The sequence below is a fragment of the Gasterosteus aculeatus genome, chromosome 21 (genome assembly GCF_964276395.1).
Source record: "Gasterosteus aculeatus chromosome 21, fGasAcu3.hap1.1, whole genome shotgun sequence".
NCBI lineage: Eukaryota > Metazoa > Chordata > Actinopteri > Perciformes > Gasterosteidae > Gasterosteus > Gasterosteus aculeatus.
In genome coordinates, this window is record NC_135708.1 from 21,286,226 (window position 1) to 21,299,118 (window position 12,893).

The 12,893-nt window shown below is 46.9% G+C and overlaps 1 protein-coding gene across 9 annotated transcripts in view; it reads left to right on the forward strand.

Moving 5' to 3' along the window:
* Window positions 1–12,893, forward strand: part of LOC120811590 (receptor-type tyrosine-protein phosphatase mu) — a 103,132-nt gene that overhangs the window by 16,935 nt on the left and 73,304 nt on the right. For all 9 annotated transcript variants that reach the window (XM_078096527.1, XM_078096520.1, XM_078096521.1 and 6 more), the window contains 2 exons: window positions 4,672–4,788; window positions 11,776–11,943. In XM_078096527.1, the coding sequence (XP_077952653.1) occupies window positions 4,672–4,788; window positions 11,776–11,943 (285 nt within the window). The remainder of the gene's footprint in view (window positions 1–4,671; window positions 4,789–11,775; window positions 11,944–12,893) is intronic.

Sequence of the window (12,893 nt, forward strand, 5' to 3'; positions counted from 1 at the left end):
GTCATTTAGCTGACGCTTTTATCCAAAGTGCATTCAACTATAGGGATACAAACTCAGAAGAGCACGAAACAAGAAAGTGATATTTCCTTGTTCACTTGCACCCCCCCTTGTTCACTTGTACCTTCCCTTGTCCACTTGTACCTCCCCTTGCTCACTTGTACCTCCCCTTGTCCACTTGTACCTCCCCTTGTTCACTTGTACCCCCCCTTGTTCACTTGTACCTCCACTTGTACCTCCCCTTGTCCACTTGTACCTCTCCTTGTTCACTTGTACCTCCCCTTGTCCACTTGTACCTCCCCTTGTCCACTTGTACCTCTCCTTGTTCACTTGTACCTCCCCTTGTCCACTTGTACCTCTCCTTGTTCACTTGTACCTCCCCTTGTTCACTTGTACCTCCCCTTGTCCACTTGTACCCCCCCTTGTTCACTTGCACCTCCCCTTGTTCACTTGAATCCTCCCCTTGTTCACTTCTATGTCTTCTTGCTGCCATCTTGTCTCATGCTTACTGTCATCGTTTGTGTGTGTGTGTGTGTGTGTGTGTGTGTGTGTGTGTGTGTGTGTGTTTTGTACCAGCTAAATGCCACTACTGACACCACAGGCCACTTTTATCTGTCAGAGTGGGTGTGTCCACTGTCACTTCCAATCTCACACACACACAGACACACACACACACACACACACCGCCCCAGGTGCTACTGGGAGCTGCGTGTGTCACATCCACTGTCTGTCCAGCCTCTTCCAGGCAACTCTCCGGGTCAAGTTTTTCAGCGTGTTAGCATCACTGAATGCTAACAGCTAACTGTGAGACCACTACAGCTGAACACAGCTGATAATAACACACATTAGATGGTTACACACAGCTTGTTTGTGTGTGGGTATATGTATGTATATATAGATACGTGTGTGTCTGGTGGGGAGGAGGACAGGGGGGGTGATCAGTGTGTGTCAGATGGAAAGACAAAGACAGGAAGGAAAACGCTGTTTCCTGAAGAAGTCTTGACGCACAATAGCACTCATCCTGTATACCCTCCTCCCCTCCCCCTACCTTCTCATCTTCTTCTACTTCCTGTTTTACTCCTCTTCCCTCAATCCTTCTTTGTCCTCTTCTCCTATTTTCCTCTATATCCTCCTCTACCTCCTTGTGTCTTCCTCCTCTCCTTCGGTATCTCCTTTTCTATGCCCACTGCCCATCTCCTGCTCCTTCTCTACCTTCTTGTTTCCTCCTATCTGTCGCTTTTACTAGTACTGGTAGCAGTGTTATCAGTAGTATTAGTAGTGCTGATGTACTCTCTGCTTTGTGTCTTCATCATCATTGTACTTTAGTCATATTTTGTAGATGTGTATTGATAAAAGTTGTTTTGGATGATTTGATCAGTTTCTTTTAGGTTAATTGAGTGTGCGTGTGTGTGTGGTTGTGCGTTACTCTGGCGTCCAAACAAGGGTGCACCCGTTTCGCCCGATGTCAGCACTGGATGGATGGACTCCAGCTCCCCGCCGCAACCTTGTATGAAGGATAAGCGGCTTTGGAGATGGGTGGTTGAAGTGATATATGTTTTCCTTTGTTTTCTAGAATCTTTCGGTTCTGTAGTTCTCTTGTTGACTGGTCATTGTTTTTAACTCGTCCTCATGATTCCTGGTCTCCTCTTGTTTCTTCTTCTTGCTCTTCAGTGGATCAGACATGTTTGTAGTTCCTCCCCTGTGAACCTGTGTGATATGGGCTCAGCTTGTCTTTAGGCTCGTTAACATTCTGCTGCTCGCTCGGCGCCGGTCGTCCTGAACAATAAGAGTCTGTGTGAGAAAGAGAGAGAGGCTTTATATCTTGACATAAGTCCTCGTATATCATCTCTTATCAACTTATTCCACCACAAAGCTCCATTAATGGGAGACCATCTTCTACTCTTTCTAACTAGCTGCACGATTCTATTAGCTCCTGATACAACAGGCTCCGTGCAGCTTCCTGTGTGTCGGAGGCACAATGGAACAGGAAGTCCGCTGAGAGCCACTGTGCCTCCCACAGTAGTGATGGACCACGTTTAGAGACGACCTGATTACATCTGGAGCAGGAGGTCGTTAATGCAAAGTGCTTGTAAAGGCCGAAAAATAAGGTACAATTACACATTCCATTTAACCTGAAAATCTTATATATATATATATATATATATATATATATATATATACTGCTGTCGTTCCTTGAATAAACTTTATCGACACCATTGGCTTTGAGCACCACGTCGTTTGCTCAGCTGATCCCGGATCAGTTGTTCAACTCAGATTCAGAGAGGAGGGGAGAGGGAAGGAGGAAGGAAGAATGGGTGTTGCAGAATAAACCATAGAAGAAGAAAGAGGAATGATTTTCCTAATCAGTACCAGATGGTTTCATTCAGCCGGCGTATTTCAGAGGGGGGGGAACAAGCATCATGCAGGCTGGGAGAGAGTGATGAAAAGAGGAAGAGCTTGTAAAAGAAGACGAGTGCAGCTCCACCCAACACGCCGTGCCAGCTCACTAAGGCCTGTGTGTGTCTGCGTCTTTGTGCGTCCGTGTGTATCTGGGATTGGCTGCTTCTTAATAGATTACAGCGGGATGGGAAGTGGCAGCAGCAGAGGTCTAATCCGGCCCACCAGCAGATCAGCTAAATGCTATCTTGTCTCTGCGGACTCTAATGGAGACCACTTCACTGACACTTACTGCTTCAGATTTGATTTCTGCTTTCACTACTCTCCTGTCTCCTGAACATAAACCAGCCCTAACTGTCAGGCTGAGCCAGCCCTACCTGTAACTTTAAGCCATGTCAGCGTGTGTTTGTGATGTCTATGTTTCTTGTGTTATTCCATTTTCTTTTTTTATTATTACAACCTGTTTCTTTAGATTTTTTGCACTGTGAATTTTGAAATTAACACCTTTTTGTATTTTTATCCGAAAAAAAATCAACAAATCAATCTATTATTAAAATAATAGTCAATTGCAGCCCTATATCCTGTACAGATATATATGTCCATATATATTGATATATATACACAGTATCTGTGATGGTGTGGAGGCGAGAGTAAAGGGCTGTGGAGGGTTAACAGTGCTCCAACTCGTAGGACTTGTACTTATTGATTAGGCGACTGGAGAATAAAGAGGGCACAGGATCAATAACGGCATATTATGATTAATTACTACCACACACACACACACGTGCATGCACGCACACACATACACCGGGAACAGAAAACACACCCCACATCGACAGGGTGTGTTTTCTGTTCCCTGTCAACACTCAGTGTGTGCTGGTGAGGTAAAATGTGTGTTTTTTGTATTTTCTGCTTTCCTGCACCTGTCTGTCTCTGCACCTGTCTGTCTCTGTACCTATCTGTCTCTGCACCTGTCTGTCTGTCTCTGTACCTGTCTGTCTCTTCACCTGTCTGTCTGTCTCTGTACCTGTCTGTCTCTGCACCTGTCTGTCTGTCTCTGTCTGTCTCTGCACCTGTCTGTCTCTGCACCTGTCTATATCTGCACCTGTCTGTCTCTGCACCTGTCTGTCTGTCTCTGTACCTGTCTGTCTCTGCACCTGTCTGTCTCTGCACCTGTCTATCTCTGCACCTGTCTGTCTCTCTCTGCACCTGTCTATCTCTGCACCTGTCTGTCTCTGTACCTGTCTGTCTCTGCACCTGTCTGTTTCTGTACCTGTCTGTCTCTGCACCTGTCTATCTCTGCACCTGTCTGTCTCTGCACCTGTCTATCTCTGCACCTGTCTGTCTCTCTCTGCACCTGTCTATCTCTGCACCTGTCTCTCTCTGCACCTGTCTATCTCTGCACCTGTCTGTCTCTGTACCTGTCTGTCTCTGCACCTGTCTGTTTCTGTACCTGTCTGTCTCTGCACCTGTCTCTCTCTGCACCTGTCTGTCTTTGCACCTGTCAGACAGCAGATGGACCGATAGAGTGAGGGAGTGTTTGTCTGTCTGTGTGTGTCTGTGTGTGTGTGTGTGTTTGTTATATAGACACAAATTCATAGCAGCAGATTAAACAGATTGTGTCTCGTATCTGTTGATGAGCTAACAGCTAACACTGTCCTCAGGGATTGTGTGTGTTTTCTGTGTGTGTGTGTTTAATGTTTGTGTGTGTGCGTGCGTGTGTGTGTGTGTGTGCGCGTGTGTGTGTGTGTATGTGCGTGCGTGTGTGTGTGTGTGTGTGCGCGTGTGTGTGTGTGTGTGTGTGTGTATGTGCGTGCGTGCGTGCGTGCCTGTGTAATGTGCCGTCTGTTATAAATAAAGAAAATGAGCCTTGCAGCTATTTAATGTCAACTCTTTGAGATGGGACACACGCACACATACAAAGAGTCATTTCACTGAAGAGGCGTTGAGCCCTTAATGTCATAAAATATATGTACACAAGCAGCATCACTGAGGGTGTGTGTGTGTGTGTGTATCGAGGATGCTGGGAGATGTTGGTGAACTGGAGCGTTGTCACTCTGAGGATCAATTTTTAACATTTGAAACTGCTGTCGTGTCTTTGGTGGAATGAAAAATGGCCACTGACCCCTGGTCCCCCCCGACATAAAGCATGTGTTCGTGGTCAGAACATATATCACAGTGAAAGAACTAAAGGGGGGAAACCGTCGTAACATGTTGTTCCTCTGTCTGTCTGTCTCAGAAGACCAGAACATAACCACCCGTCTCTCTCTCTTACAGCCTGTCTGTCTGGTCAGGCCCCAGACTGCGCTCTGGTCCAGTCCAAAGAGGACGACTTTGACTGGGAGCAAGGAGACACCAGAGAGAGACCGGCCAGCAACCCCTGGATCCCTGCAGGTACCTTTCTGCCTGTCTGTCTGTCTGTCTGTCTGCCTTCACTGAGGCTCCGCCCACAGACACATCTCACTAAATTAAAGTCACCGTGGGGTCGAGCAGAACTTCTGAAGAATAGAACGTGTCCTTGAATGCAGCAGCGTCCCTTTCGACTGTTTGTACATGAAGGCAGCACGAAGGAGAGAAGCTGCTGCAGCTCCTGTTATCTGCTATTGAGCTGCTCCTCCTCTGAGTTATGGACACAGCAGGTAACACGGTGTGTGAGTGTGTGCACGTCACGAGCTCACAGAGGGTCAGCCGCTGATGAATGAGAATACAGCGCTCTTAAATCACAGAGCCAATCACGTGAGAGACAGGCTGAGCGAGGACACACAGAGAGGAGGTGGTTACTGTCCTGTTTACGGTGATGTACGGGGGAGAGGAGAGGAGGAGAAGGGGAGGAAGAGAGGAGGTAGTTACTGGGATGTACGGGGGGAGGAGAGGAGGAGAAGGGGAGGAAGAGAGGAGGTAGTTACTGTGATGTACGGGGGAGAGGAGAGGAGGAGAAGGGGAGGAAGAGAGGAGGTAGTTACTGGGATGTACGGGGGGGAGGTAGAGAGGAGGAGAAGGGGAGGAAGAGAGGAGGTAGTTACTGTGATGTACGGGGGGAGGAGAGGAGGAGAAGGGGAGGAAGAGAGGAGGTAGTTACTGGGATGTACGGGGGGAGGAGAGGAGGAGAAGGGGAGGAAGAGAGGAGGTAGTTACTGTGATGTACGGGGGGGAGGTAGAGAGGAGGAGAAGGGGAGGAAGAGAGGAGGTACTTACTGTGATGTACGGGGGAGAGGAGAGGAGGAGAAGGGGAGGAAGAGAGGAGGTAGTTACTGTGATGTACGGGGGGGAGGTAGAGAGGAGGAGAAGGGGAGGAAGAGAGGAGGTACTTACTGTGATGTACGGGGGAGAGGAGAGGAGGAGAAGGGGAGGAAGAGAGGAGGTAGTTACTGTGATGTACGGGGGAGAGGAGAGGAGGAGAAGGGGAGGAAGAGAGGAGGTAGTTACTGTGATGTACGGGGGGAGGAGAGGGGCACCTGGAGGGTGGGGAGGAGAAGGTGAGGGGTGGGGGAGGTGGTGACTGCGATGTATGGGGAGATGAGAGAAGATGGGAAGGGGGGGAGAGGAGGGGAGAAAGGGGAGCACGGGAGGAGGTGGTTACTGCAATGTATGGGGGGGGGGAGGAGAAGGGGGAAGGGAGGAACAGAAGAGGTAGTTACTGGGATGTACGGGGGGAGGAGAGTGGCGCAGGTGGCGTGGGGAGAGTAGAAGGGGGGGGTGGGTACTGTCCTGTTTACTGTGATGTATGGGGAGAGGAGAGGGGGAGGAGAGGGGGAGGGGAGATTAGTTTGTTTCCTCCTTCTCTCTTCAATGAAAGAGGAGGTGTTTGACTAATTGCAGCCAATCCAGGCAATCACCCCCCCCCCCCCCCCCCCCCCATACACACAAAACCTTCTCTCCGGGTCGATGTGTGGAGCAGGGCGATGCAGGTCATTAAATCTAACCAACCCTCTACAGCAGCTGCTGATACTGGATCTACCCGTGTGGAGTAGTATCCGTATTCGTAGTATCCGTATTCGTAGTATCTGTATTCGTAGTATCTGTATTCGTAGTATCTGTATTCGTAGTATCCGTATTCGTAGTATCCCTATTCGTAGTATCCCTATTCGTAGTATCCCTATTCGTAGTATCCGTAGTATCCGTATTCGTAGTATCCGTATTCGTAGTATCCGTATTCGTAGTATCCGTATTCGTAGTAACCGTATTCGTAGTATCTGTATTCGTAGTATCTGTATTCGTAGTATCTGTATTCGTAGTATCCGTATTCGTAGTATCCGTATTCGTAGTATCCGTATTCGTAGTATCCCTATTCGTAGTATCCCTATTCGTAGTATCCCTATTCGTAGTATCCCTATTCGTAGTATCCGTAGTATCCGTATTCGTAGTATCCGTATTCGTAGTATCCGTATTCGTAGTATCCGTATTCGTAGTAACCGTATTCGTAGTATCTGTATTCGTAGTATCCGTATTCGTAGTATCCGTATTCGTAGTATCTGTATTCGTAGTATCCGTATTCGTAGTATCCGTATTCGTAGTATCCCTATTCGTAGTATCCGTATTCGTAGTATCCGTATTCGTAGTATCCGTATTCGTAGTATCCCTATTCGTAGTATCCCTATTCGTAGTATCCCTATTCGTAGTATCCGTAGTATCCGTATTCGTAGTATCCGTATTCGTAGTATCCGTATTCGTAGTATCCGTATTCGTAGTAACCGTATTCGTAGTATCTGTATTCGTAGTATCTGTATTCATAGTATCTGTATTCGTAGTATCCGTATTCGTAGTAACCGTATTCGTAGTATCCGTATTCGTAGTAACCGTATTCGTAGTATCTGTATTCGTAGTATCTGTATTCGTAGTATCTGTATTCGTAGTATCCGTATTCGTAGTATCCGTATTCGTAGTATCCGTACTACCACTTGTAGACTTGTTGTATTGGTGGAAAAAGTACACAAAGACACTTTTCTGCAGAGAAGTACTAAAACAACACACTAATACTATTACTAATACCAAAATACCACACTGAGAGAATACTCCCAACCCTTTTTGAGGAGATCATTTTACCTGCATTCAACATTGTCTCTTTTTAAATAAAGTTCTGCACTAGGCAGGTTTAACACACACACACACACACACACACACACACACACACACACACACACACACACACACACACACACACACACACACAGCGGGCCATCGATTGAACAGGGATTCCAGGCTTCATTTAATGTTCTTATAAATGGTACAGGTTCAATCTAATCTGAACCGTGTAGCTGCATGTAACAGTAATCTTTTCTAATACCCTTCAACACACACATACTGTGTATACACACACACACACACACACAGACACACCGACACACACAGTGTGTGTGGGGTATTTTTGTCTTTACCACAGAACAAGGTGCTGAGACACTTTAAGATCAAATCTGTGTCAGAGGTCAAAGTTCAGGAACCAACCAGGAAGAAGCAGTGAGTTCTGGCAGTTCTCTTCCTGTTGACGTTCTTTACGGTTCCACTGACTCTGCTGCTCGTCTAGAACCTCGAGCTGCGTGTTGGATTCTGTCCTCCTGTCAATCACAGCGCTGGCCAACGAAAGGCCACAGTTTCAGTCTTCTGATTGATTCTCTCCAATCACAGATGACCATAGGGAACAGACACACACACACACTAAAGGCGTGGGTGTTTGTATGTGTGTGTGTGTTTGTGCGTATGTAAGTGTGTGTGTCTCTTCGGGGTTCAGGGTATATTAATATTTCTAATATGGCTGTTATCAGCTTACTGCCAGCTGTACACACACACACACACACACAGGAAAGCTTGAAGGCAAATATGAATACAACACACACACACACTGTGTCTGTGTGTCTGTTGTGTGATATCTCCCACAATGCCTTTCTGTGTTAAAGAGACCTGGAGGTCAAAACCACTTTTCTGTGTGTGTGTGTTGTTGTTTACAACACACACACACACACACACACACACACAGCTACCATCGAGCCAACAGGTAAACAGCGCATAAAGGTGAACAAGTGGGTTTGTGTTTGAAGTTTGGCAAATACATAATAGAAAGCTGTGTGTGTATTTCTTTGTGTACTGTGTGTTTGTGTGTCTGGGTTAATTAGTGTGTTAACGGGTTTATCAGCGTGTCGGCATGCAGGAGATTCATCCAGCCTTTGAACGTTCCACGGATGTGTGTATGTGTGTATATAAATGTATACATATACACAAGTGTGTGTGTCCCTGAGTCCAGTGTGATATCAGCGTCCTGCCAAAACCAATTAAAGCCTCGTTTGGGGACTTCAAAGACACAGAGCAACTGACCAATCACAGGAGAGGTCACAGTCACACACTGGCTCCCTATTGGCCGGTTTGTTGAATCCCAACATTGTGACATTTTGTTAAATCCTCTTGGTGTTTTTCTTCTTCTCTGGTGTCAGCTGGGTATCAGCGCCATGTATGTGCACGGATAGCTCCAATTATTAGCTTAGCTTGTGCTCAGCATAGCTTAGCATAACAAATAGATGCTGAGGAAGCCGTCAGCCTACTGGATGCAGAAGGAAACTGTTAGCCTAGCTGCATCAAAACAAATAGTCAAATCTAGAACCTGGCCCTACTAATTATTATAAATCTAGATTAAAGCTCTGGTATTTATTAAAAATGACTTGTAGTCAATGTGAATGTAGATTAACGGTCTAATAATGCATATGAATGTAGAACGATAGTCTAATAATCAATGCAAATGTAGATTAATAATCATATAAAGCTATATTATTATATAGATTTGTGTCCCAGTGTTTTCAGATTTTTTAACTTCCAGTCGCATCCTGAAATCCCGGCAGCAAATACACACACATAGACACACATACAGCGGCAGGAAATGTGTGTGTTATTTGTGTAAATCTTTTCAATTCGCCGCAGCTGCCTCTCCTCACGTTTCAATATAACTCTGGTAATAGAATTACCCCCCACCATCTGTGTGTGTGTGTGTTTGTGTGTGTGTGTGTGTGTGTGTGCGCGCGCTGGCCAATGATATGTGATTGGTTTAGAGATGGCAGGGGTCATCTGTGATTGGCCAGCATCTGAGAGGAGGGCGGGAGGTTAACGAGAGAGAGAAACGCCAGGACACGATGGTCTTTGTTCATCTGTTTGAGGAGGAAACCGTCTCAGCTCCCATAAATATAGATGTTTCAGTGTGTATATATATATATATATATATATTATAGTGTGTGTTTATGTATACATATGTATACATAGTGACTGAAAACACAGAGATGGTTGGATCGTGGGTGTAGCTTGTCCTCTGTGGAGACGAAGGCTTTGGAGGACAGTAAGTCTCATTAGTAGAGACACTACTTGGACGAAAAAAGTCAGCTCACGAGCAAGAAGCAGTCCAGATATGAACACCTCGACCTCTCCGCCTGCTCCTCAACATTCCTCTGTTGCTAAGGAAACAGCTGGTACACACACGCATGTTTTCACACAAACGCACACAACATGACCTCATCAGTCAGGACAATACATAGAGACATGAGTAAGAGAGTGTCTTCATAGAAGAAATGAAGTAGAGATAGAACAATCATGAAAGTACTTCCTCCTCCTTTGTGATGATTCAAACTTTGGTTTTTCAATCCATTTATTGTCCTCATGGACCATTGATAAGCATTGATTGCTAAGAAAACACATGCACACAAACACACATGTTACACACTGTCACACACACACACGCGCACGTCTCCACTCTCACACACTCACAAAAACATTATTACATTAAAAAATTATAGTTAACTATGAAATCAATAATATACATAATATAACTTGTATGATTATAGTAACTATGGTAACTAACCTTATTCATAACTGCTGTTAGCTTGTTAGCGTGTTAGCATCAGCTGTTGGAGGATCACATCAGTCAGAATTTACTGCTATTCTGTCAACCTCTCCCTTTATGTATATGCACTAATATCCCATATAGGATCATATTATTAAATCTGTCAGATGGTCTTATTGAGGAATATATCAAGTAATACAAAACTCAAACTAAATTCAAGGTCTGAGAGGAATGAATCAATTTATTTAATATAATACCCAAAATAAAGTCTCACAAAAATCATTCAAACGTCCAAGAGAGAAGCTTTTAACCATCTGAGTGACTGACAGCTGTATAACCAGTACTTGCTGTTGTTATGGAGACGCCCTTCAACCCACCGACACACTGCATGCGTGTGTGTGTGTGTGTGTGTGTGTGTGTGTGTGCGTCTATGTGTCAGACTTCTCTCACAGTATTGATTTGAATTTCATAGAAACTTTAAAGAAAAGTGAACCCAGAGAGCTTGATTGACAGCTGTAGTCATGACACCAACACACCCTAATGAGGGAGCACTCACACACACACACTCGCACCCAGAGACAGAGTCGGGGTTTGAGTTGCAGAGCTGAAAAGTGAACGCTTTTATTTTAAAGTCTTCCAATTATATAGTTTCAATGGCTACAAAATGAGCAGTTTGCTCTCACACACACAAACACACACACACACACTCTGAAGGCCGCCGCGTGTTTCTGCGTCTTTACGTGTCGACGCGCTGGTTTCACTTCCTGGTTGTAAAGTCCTGCGTGTGTTGCAGAGCGATTCACCTCCAGAACAACAGGTGGAGTCACGTGTTTTGTTGAAGACGACCTGGAGAGTCACGTCTTTGTGTGTGGAAGTCGCTGGTTGCTTTATTTATTGATCATAGACTTTATTGCCCCGTGCATCCACACTGCTGCTTTTCATCAAGGACACATTTGTCCCGTATTTTCCTCCACGACTTTGTTCCTCTCGTTTGTGGAGATCTCCCTCCATGAATCAGAGGCCATCCGGCGTCCTCATAGTCCGCCAATGACGACTTGTACAAGCGCTCATATTTAAAAGCTCTTCAATCTGATCCGTTCTCTCGTAAACGTTCTTCCTTTTAATAACGGCCGTATTGTGCTGTGAAAACGGAGACATGAGACTCCGTAAAGGACGTAGTCAGAGACCAATCACAGCCTGCTGCTGCAGGACGCTGCAAAGCTTTAGACGCTAGTCTAGAAAAATGGGTCGACGCACGCAAGGAGGCGTGAAAAGACACGCAAGGGACACACAAGCGGCTCTTGCGTCTGCGTGTCCTTCCGTCTCTCTGAAAACGCAGAAGCATAAACTAGACTTTAGATACACACACGCTCTCTCACAAACACACACTTTTTCTTTATTGATCATTAACTAACAAGTCTTTGGTTGTTTGGTTCTTTTATTAGTTGTGATTGACGTCTCAGTATTAAGTTACCCAAAGAGACACTACAAAAAAAATGTATTTTGAAATATGTTGCTAATCGTGTACTTGAAAGACATGCATTGTTGAGATGTTTTCCTGTGTGCAGGTTCCTCCTTCCTGTTTGTGAACATGTCGGGTCGGTACGGAGGTCAGCGCGCTCGCCTGCTGCTGCCCCCCCTCAAAGAGAATGACACGCACTGCGTCAGCTTCCTGTTTTACCAGGCGGGGGGACGTGAGGGCGCCCCCCCTGCCAGCCTCAACGTCTACATTAAAGGTACAAATACTTATACTGCAATGACTACTTTAACATTGTACTACAGTACTGTAACACTAGAACATCAAAGGTACAAATACTGTGTTGTAGTAATATAGCCCTGCAACATATACTGCATTGTGGTACTACAGCACTGCAACATATACTTAAAAAAACACCTCACCCTTTCGGGTGTGTCTGTGTGGAGGCGGAGCTCTCGGGTGTGTGTGTCTGGAGGCGGGGCTCTCGGGTGTGTCTGTGTGGAGGCGGAGCTCTCGGGTGTGTCTGTGTGGAGGCGGGGCTCTCGGGTGTGTCTGTGTGGAGGCGGAGCTCTCGGGTATGTCTGTGTGGAGGCGGGGCTCTCGGGTGTGTCTTTGTGGAGGCGGAGCTCTCGGGTGTGTCTGTGTGGAGGCGGGGCTCTCGGGTGTGTCTGTGTGGAGGCGGGGGCTCTCGGGTGTGTCTGTGTGGAGGCGGGGGCTCTCGGGTGTGTCTGTGTGGAGGCGGAGCTCTCGGGTGTGTCTGTGTGGAGGCGGGGCTCTCGGGTGTGTCGGTGTGGAGGCGGAGCTCTCGGGTGTGTCTGTGTGGAGGCGGGGCTCTCGGGTGTGTCTGTGTGGAGGCGGAGCTCTCGGGTGTGTCTGTGTGGAGGCGGAGCTCTCGGGTGTGTCTGTGTGGAGGCGGGGCTCTCGGGTGTGTCTGTGTGGAGGCGGAGCTCTCGGGTGTGTCTGTGTGGAGGCGGGGGCTCTCGGGTGTGTCTGTGTGGAGGCGGAGCTCTCGGGTGTGTCTGTGTGGAGGCGGGGCTCTCGGGTGTGTCGGTGTGGAGGCGGAGCTCTCGGGTGTGTCTGTGTGGAGGCGGGGCTCTCGGGTGTGTCTGTGTGGAGGCGGAGCTCTCGGGTGTGTCTGTGTGGAGGCGGAGCTCTCGGGTGTGTCTGTGTGGAGGCGGAGCTCTCGGGTGTGTCTGTGTGGAGGCGGGG